Below are 17449 nucleotides of genomic sequence, written 5' to 3'. Positions count from 1 at the left end.
TCATCTGCAAACTTGCTGAGGGTACAATCCATCCCCCTCATCCAGGTCATTAATAAAGATATTGAACAAAACCGGTCCTAGAACCTAGTTCATTATCAATCTGATATCATTGATTAATCTGTTCAAGGTTACCTTCACCATCTCAATTAGATACATTTTATGACAAAATGTTTCAGAGGGAGACACCTACATAAAGATCCGCAAAATGTTTAGGCACTTAACTCCCTTGTAGTCAACAGAAGTTCAGCACCTAAATACCTCCGAAGTTTGGAGCCCAATTCCTACTGAATTTAATTTGATGTATGTAGTATACATTAGTATAAAGAAAGTAGAGTTTTTATATCTCAAATTACAGTGCACTACAGGGTAAATTACAATACCACAGACAGCTGACTTTCCTCTCACACATTCTGACTTCACCAGAAGTGTAACAGCCTTGAGTTCAGTGGAATTAAGTCAGATTTCTATGGAATTACATTATTTACCAGCTCTAACATACCAAGTCAATCTAATTGTAGCAGGACTAAACCCTGGTACAGTGATCACTTTTAAATTTGAAGTTCTACACCTAAATAGTTAAACAACAGTATTCATGTTATTGATTGAAGTTACAGAAAAAACTGCAGAATCCCAGCATGGATTATAGGCTACTTTAAAAACCATTAAAACTATTAGTAGTGCTCCTTCACTTAAAATGCTGGAAGAGCATTTTATGGCCCAGCTTCATTATGCATTTGTACAGTGCCTAGCACAACAGGGCTCTAGTACTTGACTGAAATGCAATATTGCAATCCAGGCTGGATGGGCCTCACTAGTCCGACACCCTCAGGACTCGATTGGTCCCAGGTGAGGGCATTTGCCAGCCCAGGGAAGGTCCATGCAGCCACCAGGTTAGGGCTCCAGCCTGATCCTGCTGGATCAGAAACTCAGCTCCCAGAGACTCTCTAGAAGCTGCCGGCCCTGCTGTTGCCAGGGCAGAGTGCCACAGCCAGAGCTGCGCAACTGGGGCAGAGCTCCACAGCAGCCTGGCTCCGCAACTGGGGCTAGAGTTCCACAGCCCAGGCCAGAGCTGCCTGGCTGCTGCTGGGGGTGGGGGAGCTCCCTGGCCACTGGAGCCAGAACAGGGCTGGAGCTCCACAGCTGCTGCCAGACTAGAGTTCCCCAGCCGCTGGGGCCAGGTAGCTCCCTGCCATGCTTCCCCCTCCTCCTACCCCACACACACACTCACTGGGCTCCTGGCTGAGTCACTAGTGCCCCATATGGTGCTCCTGCCCCACCATCAGACCTCCCTGTTCCTGGGCTGTGTGATTCAAGAACATCCATGGTCCATGCCAGACCATAGATGTTGCCAGACCAGGGCATTCCAATGAAAGAAGGTACAACCCATACTACACTGCATTATTATTTGTGTAGCCCACAGACCCAAGACAGTGTAAGGTGGTATGAACTTTGTTATTAGTCATTGCCTTTCTGTGGAAAATGGATTGTGTAAAGCAGTGATCTCCAACCTTTACACACCCAAGATCACTTTTTAAATGTCAGGGCAAGCCAAGATCTACCCCACCCCTTCCCCAAGACCAGGGAGGCCCTAAACTAGCTGCCAGCAACTGGCGCCCTCAGCGAACCATGCAATCGGCACTCTTCCCCCCCCCCCAACCCTAAGGGCAGATATAGACTGAGGTCTTTGGTTCTGTGGCTTGGGATGGGGGGGCTGGGGATGGAGTTCTGTGGCTGGGGACAGGGGAGTGGGGACAGGGAGTCCCCTGCATGCCGCCTCCCCCGTGGGGCCAACCCCCCCTCCCACAGCCAGAGAACTCCCGCACGTGCCTACCCCGGGGCCGACCTCTCTCCTCCCGTGGCGCGGGAAACCCCTGTGTGCTGCCTCCCCCGGGGCCGATCGCCCTTCCCCGCCTGCGGCACAGGGGAAGCCGGCGCATGCCTACCCCGGGGCCGATCCCCCTCCCGTGGCACAGGGAACCCCATTTGGTGCCCCATTTAGCTTGGCACCCTAGGCGACTGCCTAGTTCACCTATATGGGCAGGCCACCCCTGCCTGCCTTACTTCCTGTGGCGTTGAGGGGTGGGGGTGGTCCCAAGTCTCTGTGTCAGATCCAGAGCTGGATCTGGTGCGGAGCCTCAGGACTTCCCTGCCACAACGCAGGAAACCGGAGCTAGCTCTATTTTTGCAGGCAAGACGTTGCGATGCCAGTGTGGGCTCCTCATTGGGGCTGGGGAGAACAAGAGGGGGCTGGGAACACTGCCTTGAGATTGACTGGCCATGCCCCTGATCACGATCTACTGGTTGGTGACCACGGGTGTAAGGAGTCCGCATTGCCTTACTGGGCATTTACCTCAGCCTTTATAAGTCACCTCTTAGAAGATGAGAAATGACAGGCATAGATCTTATATGCAAAATTGTTGCTAGAGCCCCTGTAGTTTGAGCCTGTGACAAAGCTCACCTGCATGATTTCCCCTTGTGGGTAGATATGCCACTACTTACCCTATAACAGGGTCTCCAAAAGTTACCACCTCTGGAAAGGTGGAACTGAGTTGTACTTTAGCTCTCTGGCTAAGGTACACTTGAGTCCTACCCTTTCCAAAGTATCAAAGCCCATTAGGCTCTTAATACATTTAAAATGCTAAAGTGCAGCGAGGGGATGCAGTGGCAGCTGGGAAACAGTCTCCCTCCACTGTGTTTTTGGGGAAGCAGCTGAGGGGAAACCAACTTTTAAGCCATCTCCCCCCAGCACCAGCTCCTGCTTCTGCCCACTTGCTGCCTCTGATAAAGTTGACCATTCACTTAGGGTATGTCTACACTACCCCCTTAGTTCGAACTAGCGGAGGTAATGTAGTCATCCGCAGTTGCAAATGAAGCCCGGGATTTGAATTTCCCGGGCTTCATGTGCATGAAGCCGGCCGGCGCCATTTTTAAATGCCGGCTAGTTCGAACCCCGTGCCGCGCGGCTACACGCAGCACGGAGTAGCTAGTTCGGATTAGGCTTCCTAATCCGAACTAGCTGTACTCCTCGAGGAGTTCCACGTGGCATGGGGTTCGAACTAGCCGCGCGGCACGGGGTTCGAACTAGCCGGCATTTAAAAATGGCGCCGGCCGGCTTCATGCAAATGAAGCCCGGGAAATTCAAATCCCGGGCTTCATTTGCAACTGCAGATGACTACATTACCTCCACTAGTTCAAACTAGCGGGGTAGTGTAGACATACCCTTACAACCCTAATTCAAAATCACATAAAGGTTTGAGAGAGAATTTTTATTACTTCCCATCAAAAGCTTCTTTTCAATAGCTAGCCATTACGATGGAAGTATATCAAACTTAGGGAATGCAGTCAGTTCTGAACATTAAGAGGTGACCTTCCGTGAACTGATCTGTCTATTGCATTTCTTAGTCACTCTGTCAAGAAGTCCTGTCTCTGCAACCCTGAGAGGTCCCTAAAGGGAGTGCATGAACCTCAAGTACAAAATTAGTATCAACTCTGTATATATGGTGCATTATTTTGAGGAATATGTCAATACTGTCAACAAAGATAAACACCAGAGCTTTTGTACTGCACACAACTAATGGATAATGCTGAATACCATAATACAGCTAGGGTTGCCAGGTGTCCAGTTTTGAACCAGACAGTCCATTATTTGAGTTTTCTATTCGGGAAACAAATTGAGAAAATATAAATGTCCAATACAGTAATTCCTCATTTAACACAGTAGATATGTTTCAGAAAATGATCGTGCTAAGTGAAAGTGTGTTATGTGGGGTCAATTTTCCCATTGGAAATAATGGAAAAGGTGGGGGTTGCGTTTGCACTTGTTAGCAGCTGGGACCGGGACATAAGGTTGGAGGAGAAAAGGGACTAGGTGATAGCAGGGAGAGGAGGTGTTTGGCTCTGGGGAAGGAAAGGAGGGGACAGGGGAAGGGGCTTGCAGCCAGCAGCTGGGTTTCCCCAGCTGGCCAGTTGCCGGCAGCTGTGTGGGGCTTCCCCTGCCTCCTTGTAAAGCTGCGGAGGTTCACTGCTCACCACGCCATTCCCTGGAGACCCCCTGTGGCCAGATGCCTTGCTCCCTCTCCTCTGCCCTCCGCTTGCAGCCAGTGGCTGGGTTTCCTCAGGTGGCCAGTTGCTGGCAGCTGCGTGGGGCTTCCCCTGCCTCCCTGCAAAAGCAGCAGAGGTTTGCCACTCGCCACACTGTTCCCCGGTGATCCCTCCTTGCTGGACGCAAGGAGGCAGGGGAAGCCCCGCACAGCTGCCAGCAACCATCCAGCCAGTCGGGGAAATCGTGTTATTGTGAGGACAGTCGTGTTGTTCGAAAAATGTTCCCTTAAAAAAAAAAATCATGCTATCGCGAAAACATGTTAAGCAGGCACATGTTAAGCGAGGAATTACAGTATTTTCTAAATAAGATGTAATGTAGATTGTGATGTAATGTCAACTGTCCGGTATTTTTGTTGAAACCATCTGGCAACCCTAAATATAGGTTCTTCTTTTTGAAATGCCGTTGCCGCCCACCCCTAAGACCAGCTCTGCTTACTAGAACTGAAGATCATATTAGGAAAGCACCATTGTATGGCCTATGTCTTTGACATACTGACTGGTATGATCACCAGTCAAGTAGCCCACACATAATAAAAGCCTTTTAATGTTTTGGTTTGATTGAGAATGAAAGTATTTATGTGGAAAAGAATATTTTGTTTCAGCGAGACTTTGTGTGAGTATCCAGCCAGTTTTATAGTATCAGTGATGGCGGAAAAAAGGACACTTCTGGAAAGATTACCAGTATTGAGAAGATAATCAGAGTTTAGCAAGGAAAGATTGCAATCATAGGCAATGCTCACTGTGTGCTCAAGTGGAGGGGGCAGTGTAGGTGAATAGTTTTCCTTTGTATGCCTTTTGAGTTAGCGTGCACCTACTGAATATTTCACCAAATCTACAGATTAAATGGGACTGTTCTCAACATCCCTTTTTAAACCATCCACTTCAGTTGTAACATCCCAAGCATCCATAGAGTAATCGTGCAGTACACAGGCTCCAGTTAGCAACATTTGTGGTTAAATAATCAGTGAGATGGAAGAAGTGTGAAATGACTGAGAGGGGACTCTGATTCAGAATCTGTGCCAGTAGAAAATTACCAGTCATTCATTTACCTTGACCTTTATATTTTGCATCTTAAAAAGAAATCCAGTTTTATCATCATAAAAATATTTGGCTTGATTCACTACTTCGATATTCAGATTTCACTAGATTTCCCCCTGCATAAAACAAGAATTACGCAATGATTTGGCAGGCTCAGTTCTTATGTTTACAGAGGGCCTCTGAACCCAAAGAATCTCAAATTGCTTTACAAAATGATATATAAGCTATAGATATTAAACTGGTAACTTCATCCAATTCTAAAATGCAGCTACTTCTGGAGTGGAATGTGACAGAACATAAAACAGCAAGTGAAAAATAATACCACACCCATCTGAAAATGTAGATGTACTTTTTATAGGACAATTGTAATTATTCCAAATGGATTTGGCCAGGACATGAGGATTAATATTCCTCCTCATACACTAAAAGTATTGTGGGCTATTTGATTACCACACAGATCAGGAGTAGGGATCTGAATAGTTAACTGGTTAATGCTTACTGGGTGATGCTTACTTGTTACGGTTAACTGGTGGGCTAGAGCAGCCCCTCACCTGCTGTGGGCAGGTGCTACTCCAGCCCTGTGGGGCCTGCTGCAGTGGGGAGGGGATCTCCAGCCTATCTGGAGCAGTCCCTGGCTGCAGCAGGGGAGCGGGGTGGGGGATGACTGCTCCAGCTCCCGCTTCTTCTGCAGTTTAATCCGATAGCCAGTTTAACATACTGGTTAACTGATTAGGGATGTACAATCCCGGTTAATTAGAAACACAGTTTCTAGAAATTCATCCAAACATCATCTTCCCCCTCCATAGTACCAAGCTTGGGTCATTATGAACTCCAGGGGAAGATTATCATAAAACAGATCATCAACAGCACTTTCTGTAGTGCTGTGGTATTTCCTGGGATGTCTCTGTTAAATTCTCTAACCATGGCTGACCTTGTTAGCATATAAGATGTGACACTCTCACAGATGAACCTAGTATGGTCTTAAGAACTGAAGCCCTAAAGGCTACATCTACACTGCAGGCTTCTTGCACAAGAACCGTTTTGCGGAAGAGTTCTTGTGCAAAAGGTCTTCCACAAGAGCGCATCCACACTGCCATGTGCTTTTGCACAAGAGATGTCCTTTTGTGCAAGAGCGTCCATGGCAGTGTGGATGCTCTCTTGCGCAAGAAAGCTCTGACGGCCATTTTAGCCATAGGGGTTTCTTGTGCAAGAAATGCATGTTGCCTGTCTACACTGCCTTCTTGTGGAAGAGCTCTTGCGCAAGAGGGCTTATTACTTGCGGGGAGAGGAATAACTCTTCCGGAAGAAGCCCTGTTTTCCCAACGCTGTACTGTAAATTTACTTGTGCAATAATGCACGTGCAGTGTAGACGCTCTGCAAGTTCTTGTGCAAAAAGCCTGCAGTGTAGACATAGCCTTAGAGTTTGTAATGTTTTAGTTTCAGGCAACTACTTCTTAGAACCCAGAAAAGGCTCTGTCAAATAACTGAAATACTCCATCCTCTGGGCTCAATCTGCTACCTCCACTGCATTCCTTCCATTTCTTGCTAGTAACTGTCATGAGTGATGGGAATTAGACATTGATGTTGGATTTACTAGCTAGCCTCATAAGACTTGTCTTGCTCACACATATCTAAACAGCCTGTTAAGCCCTGCACAGAGTAAAGCAACAACCTGCTACAACAGTACTGTAGTTAATGGTTTGTCATTTTCTTTATAATCACTATGTTTTTTCCTTGGATGCCAACTTTCACACAAGACCAAAATCTGTTCAGCTCATTCATGCCGAGTCCCAATAATGTCAAGAGGGTACTAAAACGAATAAGGTGAGCCCAAAATTAGTGAGTGAATGCCCTTAAAAGTGTTTAAAAAAAATCAAATAAAAAGTAGAAAACAATAACCTGAGTGCTAAAGGTAAGGAAGAGATAAGGATGTTAAAATATTATCTGGCTAATCGTATGTCAATACAATTTCTATTGATACAGTTAGTCAATAAGCTCCACCGTGCAGAACCACAGCTGGGGTAGCTCCAGGAGCTGACTTGAGCTGGGACTGAACAGTCCTGGCTCGTGCCAGCTCCAGAGCCACCCGTGCTGCAGCTCTGCATTTGAAATGTAGTAAAAGCTGCTAGGCTCTTACTACATTTAAAATGCAGAGGCACAGAGATCAGCACGAGCCAGGACTGCTCGGTCTCGGCTTGTGCTGAGTCCAGCAGTCCCTGTTCACAGAGGACAGCCCTGGCCACTGCGAACAGAGACTGCTCTGGCATCAGCCCCTGTTCACAACAGCCAGGGCTGGGCATGGACAGGGGCTGGTGCCTGAGCAGCCTCTGCGCACAGATAGCCCCAGCCGCCACAAACTGGGGTTGCCTAGTGGCAACTGTCCCTGTCCACAGGGGGTCCCAGCTCCCCATTGAGACCCCCATGGGCAGGAGCTGCTTCGCAGCACCTCTGATAGAAGCAGCAGGGGGTGCGGGCAGAAGGCACCCTGGAGACGGTGCTGGGGGAACCAGCTTTGAAGCTGACTCGCCCCATGTTCTCTGTGGCACTTCTGCTTTTGAAATACATAAGTTGTGTGGCTTACGCTGAAATAGCTTATTTTGGCTTTTGGTGCTGTCTACACAGCAGGAAGTCCGAGAAAGATCACTTTGCCTCCAACTTCCCTTACTCTTTGCACAATGAAAGTTATAGGCGTCAAGAGTAAGAAATCCTCCAGCTTGACATTGTAGACGCGGACTATGTTCATAATTCTGCTGTGAAGACACAGCCAGGGCCAGCTTTAGGCCGATTCGCCCAATTCCCCCGAATGGGGCCCAGCGCCTAAAGGGGCCCCATGCCCTGAACCCAGAAGTGTGCTGGGCACCACGGGCGGCAAGTGAATAATCAGCTGGGGGCCCTGCTCCAGCAATATTTGGAGCTGGGTCTCTCCCCCGGCTCTGTCTGGAGTAGTCCTCAGCCCCCATCTGCCGGCCCCCCAGCGTGTTCCCTCGTCCCATCCCTGCTGTGCGCAGCTCTCAGTGTGGCTTCCCCTCGCCGGCACGCGCTGCTGCTGCTGCTGCTGCCATGCTCGGCATTTGCAGGTGAGCAGGGAGGCTGCCCGGGCGTGACGTGATGTCACGGCCCGGGACATTAAAACTCCTCAGTGCCGCATGGCCTAACTCCGGGTTCAGAGTCTGGAGCCCGAGCGCAGACTCCGACTCCGCAAAGTGGAAGGCAGAAGGTAAGAGAGGGGGTGGGAGAGGAAGGGGCTTGTGCAGCAGGGGAGGGGGAAGAAAGAGGAAGGCACCAAGAGACAGGGTGGAGGAGACACAAATGCCAGGGGGCCAAGTGCAGACAATGAGGAAAAGGACAGGAGGTGTCAGTGGGAGGGGGGACAGGGTGATGCTTGGAGAGAAGAGGAGAGGAGAAGGGCATTGGGGGCTAGAGGGGAAGGTGCTAGGACAAGGCTTGAAAGAAGGGGTGGGCATGAGAAAGGTGGGGATGGAGTAAGTCATATGTGAAGGCATAGAGGGGCAGGAGGCGAATGGGGCAGAGAGTGGTGAAGGGGTGGGCATCAGGGAAAAAGAAGGCAAAGGCGGCAGTGGCAGTAAGGGAAGGGGGAGGCACCAGGAGGGTGCAGAGCTAAGGGAAGGTGCAGGTGCCAGGACATTCTGGGGTGAAGCAGAAGGGCAGACACCTGCAGGGGAGGGACCAGCACCAAAGGAGAGAGGCAGGGCAGGTGTGTAGAGGGAGGTGTTAGAAGAGGGGATGAGGAGGGGTAGCTCACATGATCAGAGCAGGACTACTGGAGGAGTGGGCACAGGAGGGAGAGAAGGGCTGGTGGAGGGGGGCAGGTCGCAGGAGGGCTGAGGGCAGTGAGAAGGGCAGTCAGGACAGCAGAGAAGGGTGAGGAGTTGGGGGGCAGCAGGCACCAGGGGAGCTGATGGAGCAATGGGAGGAGACATGGCAGCAGAGAGAGAAGGTAAAGGTTTATAAAATATTTATTTATAACTTGGGTGCCACAGTGGCACGTCCAAACAAGCCACATGAACTCAGTACAGGTGCACAACACAAAATCCATTCTGCTCATGGGAGGAAACTCTTAGGTTATGTCTACACTGGCGGCTTCTTGTGCAAGAACATCTTGCGCAAAGGTTCTTGTGCAAGACTTCTTGCACAAGAACACATCCATACTGCCATATGTGAGCTGTGCTTTTGCGCAAGAGCATCCATGGCAGTGTGGATGCTCTCTTGAGCAAGAAAACTCCAATGGCCATTTTAGCCATAGGAGTTTCTTGCGCAAGAAATCCCTGCCGAGCATCCACACTGCCCTCTTGCACAAAAGAGCTTACACCTGTTAAAAAAAGAGCGTAGCTCTTGCGCAAGACACCCTCTCTTACCATGCCATACTGCAAATTTCCTTGCACAAGAGCAGGCAGGCAGTGTGGCTGCTCTGTGGTGCCCTGGTGTATACAGCTGTACTTGCACAAGAAGCCATGAGTGTAGACATAGCTTTAGAGGGAACACTTCCCCCAGCCTCTCTGCCCGAGTTAATGTCACACACATTGGGTTAATGCAATTGCAGGATAGTTGCATAAGGAGGATTTGGTGGGGGTCAAACTAATCCCTGTTTGTAGGAGGATGGTGGGAAAAGTCCTTGGAGAGGGGTGACATGACCCCTTTTACTTCTGGTCATGTGTCCATCTTGCCCGGAGCGTGTTACCTCCAGAGGCCTGGTTAACCGGGGTTAGTGCAGGGTTTTCCTGTGCTGCAGGAGGGTGTGTGTGTTGGGTGGGGAATTTTTTGTGCTTTTTTTTTCTCAATCAAAAAAAAATTCCTTCCCTCCCCCCCCTCCCGTTGAAACGTTTGTGTGCTTTGTTTGGGCCCCACACTTCCTAAATCCGGCCCTGGACATAGCCTAGAATACAATAGAACTACTCATTGTTTTTAAAGTGACAAACTAACAGGGCTACCCCTCTGAGACATCAACAATGGCGAGACTAGAGGAGGCTATAAGAGAGGGGAGGGCCTTCCAGAGGAACAATGTCTGCCATTTTCACCTAACTCTGACTTCAGCAGTTTAGAAATCAGGCAGCATGCATGGCCATAAAAGAGCTTGCTGACCAGTTCTATTTAAAATCACTAAGGTGCTGATGACCCCAAGTAGCAGCCTTGATTAATGTTTTCCACCCAGCCCATCTCAGCAGAATGTTGCCCCATTTTTGATAAAAGTTCAAGTCTCCTTTTGAAAACATACCTCGGTTCAAACGGAGGGTAAATGCCCCAGGCTTTCTTTAAATGGCCTATTAAGGCGTGTAACGTTGTACCCCGTTGGTCCCAGGATATTGGAAAGACCAGGTGGGTGAGAGACTATATTTTACTGGACCAACTTCTGATTTCTTACCTGGTTTCCAGGTAACTTTCCTGAGTTTTCCTTCCAGCCCGGGGTGATTTCTTTTTCGAGGGGAGAGCAGTAAGTGGCTCCTCAGTTTCTCCAGGTCCCTCTGCGGAGCTGCTCAGCATATTTGGAGCTGCCCTCTACGCTGTGCGGACAGCGCTAGGGGCTGACCTCGGGGAGCTCTTAAGCTTTGCTTCCTTGTTCACGCTGGGGCGTCTCCATTTAAGCCGGGCGCCGTGGAAGAGGTGGCTGCCCCGCCCGACCAGATTGGAAATGGCGGGAAGGGGCTGCCACGTGTGACGCTGAGGGCGCTGGGGAAGTGCCGCGGTGCCTCGCGTGGGTTAGCGGTGAACGGGGCTGGCTACAGCGAGGGGCGAGTGCGGCTCGAAGCCCAGCCCGGGAGCCTGCCAGCCGCCTTCGCCATCTACTCTCTCCCGCCTGCCCCTGTCCGCCTGCGCGCAGGAGCCCGGCTTTGGCCCGGGCAGAGGCGGTGGTTGAGCGCGGGGCTCAGCAGCCGGAAGCCAAGCCCACGCCCTGGGAAGGTCAGGAAGAGCGAGCTTGGTCGTCGGGGGGCTGAGCGCCCCCAAGTTCCTCCGTGCTCCGGATCGGGCCCGCAGCATCTCTGCAAACTGGGGGCTCACTGTTATTTCCTCCTTCGAGTCCTTTCCCCTCTTGCTGGCAGTAACAGAGCAGCGGCACTAATGCGCCCTCAGCTTGAGCCCTGCTTCCCTGGTTCTGAGATACCGAGCCCAGGAACAGCTGGGGATGGTTGCCCCGCCTTGACTTTAGCCCACTTAGCTAGACCCCGGAATATAGGATTCTGCTAGCACGAAAGTAAACGGCCGTTTGGCCACTGACTTCAGGATCGGGCCCTTTATGGTGGGTATATGTAAGGAGAGTTTGTATATTTGGAGAGGGAAGTATAATAAAGGACATAGGAAAAACCCTTCTTGATCTATTCCTCTGAGCTTATGGCTTTAAATCTCGTACTGTTTGCATGTATAATGCAAGTTTTGATTAAGCAACATCCGCATTAAGTATCTAAAGGCGATAACAACAAAATAAAAAATGGTCTTAGATTGTAGGAGAGTAATTAAAAATGAGCTAGAACGACTCTCTAAAGGATACTAAAGGTATCCAGTTTTTCCTTGTCAGATAACCGAGCACAATTTTGCTTTAGGAAAATCAAAGTGTCGTTATTGAAGAGTTTAAAATATAAATCCGTCTCTTCTCTGAAGGAATTGGAAATTGTAAAAGAGGTCAAGGAAATTTTCCAACCGGGTCTGTGATCGGAGATATTATATAATAAGGAAAAGAGAAATGCAAACATGTTTGAGTTAATACGCCATAACCTTTTCAGCTCTTCAACTTCATCACCCCGACTACTAGCATACCCACTTTTTCAGCCCAACATTTTAATCCTTAAGCCCAACCTTCTCTGTCAAATTGAACCTGGACAAAATCCTAGATTGATTTGGGCTAAAATGCAGAACTACAAATTTGCGACAGAAAAGAAGAAAACAAATCTAGTGGTGTAAAAAGTTGTCCTCCGGATGCCTGCAGCTGGTGGTTAACACCGACTGTAAGAGGATCAACTCCATCTCCGCTGGCGAAGGAAAGAAAAAAGGAAGAGGGAAAAAAAGCCCTCACATTTGCTATTCACAGTTTAGTTAATTTGGATGATAACGGTTAGTTTTTAATCCCATTGTATGAGACTGAATATACTGAAACCTACAAGCGTCCTGAAAGAATATCTACTGCAAACAGAACACCACACTGGAGTGTCTGAGTTTGAATCTAGTCTGGCATACAAACATTTGGAAAGGTGCTGTTACAGAATTACGTCTATGTTTTTTAACAGTTCTACACTTTTTGCATGTAAATCTGGGTTTGCTCGCTGGACTAAGTATATTTGACTATATTGCATGGGGGGCACCCATGCTCAGCTACAAGGACAAGAATCTATCCATGTTACTTATACGGAAAAATCAGGTTTTCCTCATTTAAACTATAAAGAAATAGGGAGAAAATAACTTAACACAGTAAATAAAGAGAAGTGGGTGTTTGGAAGAAATATCCTGGAGCTGATAGGACTGGAACAAATGGTATTTTAATAATGTTTCTCTGGGGACTGCAACATTTCCCAGGTGGGCAGGACTAAACACTGGGGAAGTCAGGTCAACCCCTACCATACGTCTCCTCAGTGAAAGTGATGTTTTTATTTCCTTCTGTAGGGTACAGACAAAATCCACGTTAGAGTTGCTGTTTATTTAGTACATGTGTAAAGTAGGCTACGGGGGGCGGCGGGGGAAGAATCCTAATGCAAAAAGCAAGGGAGGTGGCAAGGAGCCGTGAAAGAGCCATGGAAACGCGCTCAGAGGCTGTGGAGATGGGGGGTTTCCCAGCCTCCTTTCAGCTGATTTCCTCGGGCTTCTGTTTGTGTGTTTTCGATATTTTCCTCTTAAACCCTTTAAAAAGAGAGAGATCAACTTCCCCAAACTCGCCCATCCTCCCTTTCTCCCCCCCAGGGACAAACACTGCCATCCCCCCGAAAAGGAGTCCGCTGCGCTCTCGAGGCGAGAAACGCGGCTGCCAGAACAGAGGACATAAAAAAAGTTAACAATGCTGTGAAAATATGTTTGCAGAAAATAGACAATTGTTGGATTAAACGTATTCAAGTATGAAATAATGCCTTTTTGTGTAAAAACTTCAGCAATGTGCGTGTACAAAAGTTCCCTGTGGCAGTTACTTGCTCCCTTTGTGAGCTGTGCGCTTTGGCGTCTCCACTTGGCGCATTTAACTCAGAGCCCTTTAAACGCGATTGTTTCTTTCTTTTTAATGACATTTACCGGATCAAAACATGCTGTTAATTCGATCAGAAAGCTTTACCCTCCCGAACAATGCCACAATAATTTCTCCTGAAGTTTGTTAAATTGACCAAAATTAGGCAAATGAATAGGGGGTCTGTAGGCGACCCCTCTTGCAGGTGACACCGAATAATGCACTCTCAGACCAGCTGCGATCTCCTCTTTATTTGCCCCTCTTTTCTTTGACCCGCATTATTAAAATTTAGGCCCAATGAAACTATTCATACTTTTCAATGGGACATTTTCCTATAGGATAATAGGCTACAAATTGAGCCTCTCCAAAGGGGGGAGTAGGGGGGTAAAACAACAACACACAGACACACACCACACAAAAAGGACCGTCGTGTGCCAAAGGCTCGCGGGAGCCTCCCTGGGCCTGCAGAGGGGAGGAGGAAAAAAGGGGGGATCGTGTGCCAGCCCCCAGTCCCACACCTGCCGGGGTGTCCCAGCACATAAAGCGGTGTAAACAAAAACCCTCGCTGCCATCTCTCATAAAGATGGACGTGTCACCAAGTCGTGTGAGAAAAGCCTGAGAACAAACGGAGCCACTCCGTCTCCAAGGGCTCTCCCTTGAACTGGGCGGAACAGCCTATTAAGGGCTTACTTAATTACTTTAATGACTCTGGACAGGCTTTAAAATGCAGTCAGCGCTTGGACAGGGGAGGAGGGGGGTGCCTGGGATTTGTAAACAGGCGATCGTGTGAGAGACCAGGCGCTTGGAACTAAAGAAGAGAGCTTGTGTTCACACGCTGCTAGCGCGCCACTGCGCTCTGCTTGCTGCTCCCCTTAGTTCTGTTGCCATGCAAATGTTATTCTGGGGGCGATCACGTGTCCTTTGAAGGTCCACGTGGAGTAACAAAGCTGATCTGCCCCCTGCTAGCCCCCTTGACTGAAAAAAAACATTTTTTTTACTCCTTTAAGACTGATCTTTAATGCATACATTCCCCAAACTGCTCTCCCTAATCCCAGGGAATCAGGCAGGCCATGAATACACCGAGTCTCCCCCCAGAAATGATCGCTTTATAAGCAGCCGGTTGGAGGGTAGGGGGCTGCAGTCCACCTGAGACACTTGAGGAGACACAGAGGTTCCTCACTGCTAGACTTTCCCCAGAGTTGGGTCCTCAGGATGTCCTCTAAACTAAAGGAACGAAAAGTAAGTTGGAGCTAATCCTTGCGCACCGGGGCTGCCGGCTGCTTTCTCAGCCGCGACAGACCCAGAGGTTTATTTATAGGCTTCTCAAAAAGCGTGGGCTCCTGTTTGGCTTGGAAACCAGAGGTTAATACTCAGAGTGAGCCTCAGCAAAATCGCTGCTCTAGAGGGCAGGTCTGGACAGGTGTTTTACTATATGCAGTAAAGCAGGGCTGGCTGGAAGAGCGCTCGCTTCTGGGAACAAAATGAGACTGTTTAAAAATAATAATAATCTAGGGCAAATTATGTGCAAGTGGCTTAGTCAAGGGCAGATCAAATACCTGACGTTACAGGAACTTTTTAAAAAAGGTGAATATCTCTGGATACAATTAGAAACCAAAGGATATGGGGGATTTCTCTGTGCGTTTTGGGGTGATTTCTGCTCTTCTTTCAAACACCTTGTTTTATGTATTACACAGAGGACTCCAGTGTCTCACAAAGTGATTGAGAAAAGAAGAAGAGACCGGATCAATCGCTGCCTTAATGAATTGGGGAAGACTGTGCCAATGGCGTTGGCAAAGCAGGTATGCTCCAGTTGCTCGTTAGAGGGTTTACAAATGCATGGCCCCCTGACCAACGTGGAGGTGTCACCTAGTTGCATGTTTAAGGCTGAAAATTTGTAGCTGCAGTTATTTTCTTTGGTTTGAATGGCTCTCGTGGGCGAAGTGTGTCTGGGAAGGTACTCAGGCAGTCATCACAGGAGCGACTTGCCTTGCAATGTCCCTGGCGCTTCTGCCCTCACCGGAGTTAGTATCCAGGGGGTTGGTTAACGCTGCAAGAGTAGTCCGGGCTCTGGTTTGTCCCGGGGGTTTTAGGAGGGTTTTGTCTGTGTGTTTCAGAGTTCTGGGAAGTTAGAAAAAGCGGAGATCCTGGAAATGACTGTTCAGTACCTGCGAGCCTTGCATTCTGCAGATTTCCCTCGTGGCAGAGAAAAGGGTAGGTACAACCTTTTGCCGGCGCCTCGGTGCCTATAGCGATCTTTGCACGTTTGGCGCACGGCGAGTATGTGTGTAAGGGGTTCTTACTGCAAGCACGGGCTGGTTCTGCAACCACTCCGAGAACATCCCATCCTTTCATGTAAACTGCATTAGCTACAACCAGAACTGATAAGGACTGGGCAGGCGGATAATTAAATAAACGGCGTACTGGTTTGCCCGGACTGTGTTAAAATTCAACAGGTACAAGTCTAGGTCTCAGAGTCTCGAGAAATGAGAGGGGCAAGCAGCGAGGTTAGGACCTGACCCGCTATCCTGTTCCATTTCTTTCCAGCAGAGCTTTTAGCTGAGTTCGCCAACTATTTTCACTATGGATACCATGAGTGTATGAAGAATCTAGTCCATTACCTGACCACAGTGGAACGGATGGAGACCAAAGACACCAAATATGCTCGGATCCTGGCTTTCCTGCAGTCCAAAGCTCGCTTTGTCACCGAACCTATCTTCACCTCTCTGGGGTCACTTCCAGAACCGGACTTCTCCTACCAGTTTCACCCGGCTCCGGAGTGCCCGGCTCACAGTCCCAATGAGTCTGTGTTTCAGCAGGGGTCCGGGGGGCCCTTTTCCTGGCATGGTCCTGCCAGAAGCCCCACCATCCCGTACCTTTCTAACGCAGCCATGCCCCTCCCCAACCCCGGGCAGCAACGTAACACTTTCCTGTCATCAGTACAGGGTCTGGACAGACACTATCTCAACCTGATCGGCCATTCCCACCCCAGCACCTTCAGCCTGCCCCATGGCCAGCACCCTTCCGTGCTATAGAGACTCGGCCTGGGGGCTGCATATTTATGGGGGGAGGAGAGTAAATTATCCACAGACGCGTATATTCACCCAGCAAGCGGTAGTGTACACATGTAAATACACGTGATTGGGAAGTCAAAGTTTTCTGCGGAGGGGGGTCGGGTAAATGATCAGTGGGAAAGGGGCTAAGGATTGTTCCAGCGGGGCGTGCTTTTGCGATGCGCTCTTTATCTCACCTGCTGGCTTTGTCCTTGCTCGCTTAGTTTTTCTGAGCCTGGCGCAAGCCACGTACAGAGCTTGGAATAAATGTGATCTGAACTCTTTGGTCTGGTTTCCCACGGGCACGTCTTTTCCAGAGGGAAACATAAACGCAATGGCAACGGCAGTGGTAAAGGGTCGGGGAGACGCGTGTCTCCAAGCGGTGGGTCTGGCGCCCATGGTGCGCCCTGGCTCTAGATGTGTTGCCTAACACGGGGTGCCTGGTGTCCCGGCGCGCCAGAAGGAAACACCCGGCAGTGCTTCCGTGCGCACGAGAACCTCCTCTCACCGCACACTTTAAAATACGGTAACACTCATGAGTCTCCCAGTAGTTCTCTGCGTCTGTGTTTGTAGCGACACGTGTTTATATATAACGCGAGGCCGGGTGTGTCTGAGCAGTACACGTGATCCCGATGGGCTCTGTACAGGAGAGTCTCGCAAATGTATGGCCCTGTGTGTAACTCCATGTTATTCTCACCTTGTTACAGTTACTGTTCGATAGCCCCGAGGCCGCACACTAAACCCGTTCAGTAGCTGTTACGGAAAATTCCTTAGGGGCAAAGAAGAGGCAGGAAGGAACCAGCCTCTCCGTTTCCTTCCAAGATGTCAGGGCTGCCTGACTCTGTGGGGAGCAGAAGAAAAGGGAAGCGTTTTTGGTTGACCCGTGAAGGAATATTTCACTAGGAAGGCACGGCACGATTTCCCTTCTGCCCTATTCGGGAGTTTCCTTCTGGTCATTTATCTCCCCGGGAGGAAAATAGCAGGAGGAGAAGTGGCCTAAGGAACAAAGTGAGATGAGGCTCTGTAGCAGTCAGATCACAGAGAGTAGGTTGGCAGGTGGGAAAATGCGCGCAGAGAAAAAAACAGGAGCTAGGCGTTTAGAACT

The 17449-nt window shown here is 49.2% G+C and overlaps 1 protein-coding gene and 1 long non-coding RNA gene across 2 annotated transcripts in view; one reads left to right on the top strand and one right to left on the bottom strand.

Annotated features, from left to right (window-relative positions):
* The window catches only part of LOC112546682 (uncharacterized), a 31238-nt gene extending 17407 nt beyond the window's left edge, over positions 1-13831 (bottom strand). The window contains exon 1 of the long non-coding RNA XR_003090397.3: positions 10520-13831. This is a non-coding gene — a long non-coding RNA (uncharacterized LOC112546682). The remainder of the gene's footprint in view (positions 1-10519) is intronic.
* Positions 13832-13837: 6 nt separating this feature from the next.
* HELT (helt bHLH transcription factor) lies at positions 13838-17408 on the top strand. Its single transcript, XM_075930301.2, has 3 exons — positions 13838-15093; positions 15409-15505; positions 15842-17408. Exons 1-3 carry the CDS (start codon positions 14776-14778, stop codon positions 16324-16326), a joined length of 900 nt encoding a protein of 299 aa, XP_075786416.1. The 5' UTR covers positions 13838-14775; the 3' UTR covers positions 16327-17408.
* Positions 17409-17449: the final 41 nt, after the last annotated feature.

Source organism: Pelodiscus sinensis, chromosome 4, assembly GCF_052426305.1.
Source record: "Pelodiscus sinensis isolate ZL-2025 chromosome 4, ASM5242630v1, whole genome shotgun sequence".
Classification (NCBI taxonomy): domain Eukaryota; kingdom Metazoa; phylum Chordata; order Testudines; family Trionychidae; genus Pelodiscus; species Pelodiscus sinensis.
The sequence above is the reverse complement of the archived record's forward strand: the minus strand, read 5'-3'. Positions and strand labels throughout refer to the sequence as shown.

What these genes read in the sequence shown, in the direction of transcription:
- HELT (XM_075930301.2), top strand. Translation starts at nt 14,776, where the DNA reads ATGAGACTGTTTAAAAATAATAATAATCTAGGGCAAATTATGTGCAAG. An exon ending in CAATGGCGTTGGCAAAGCAG is followed by an intron (nt 15,094 to 15,408) that starts GTATGCTCCAGT and finishes TGTGTGTTTCAG; the next exon opens with AGTTCTGGGAAGTTAGAAAA. An exon ending in CCCTCGTGGCAGAGAAAAGG is followed by an intron (nt 15,506 to 15,841) that starts GTAGGTACAACC and finishes TCTTTCCAGCAG; the next exon opens with AGCTTTTAGCTGAGTTCGCC.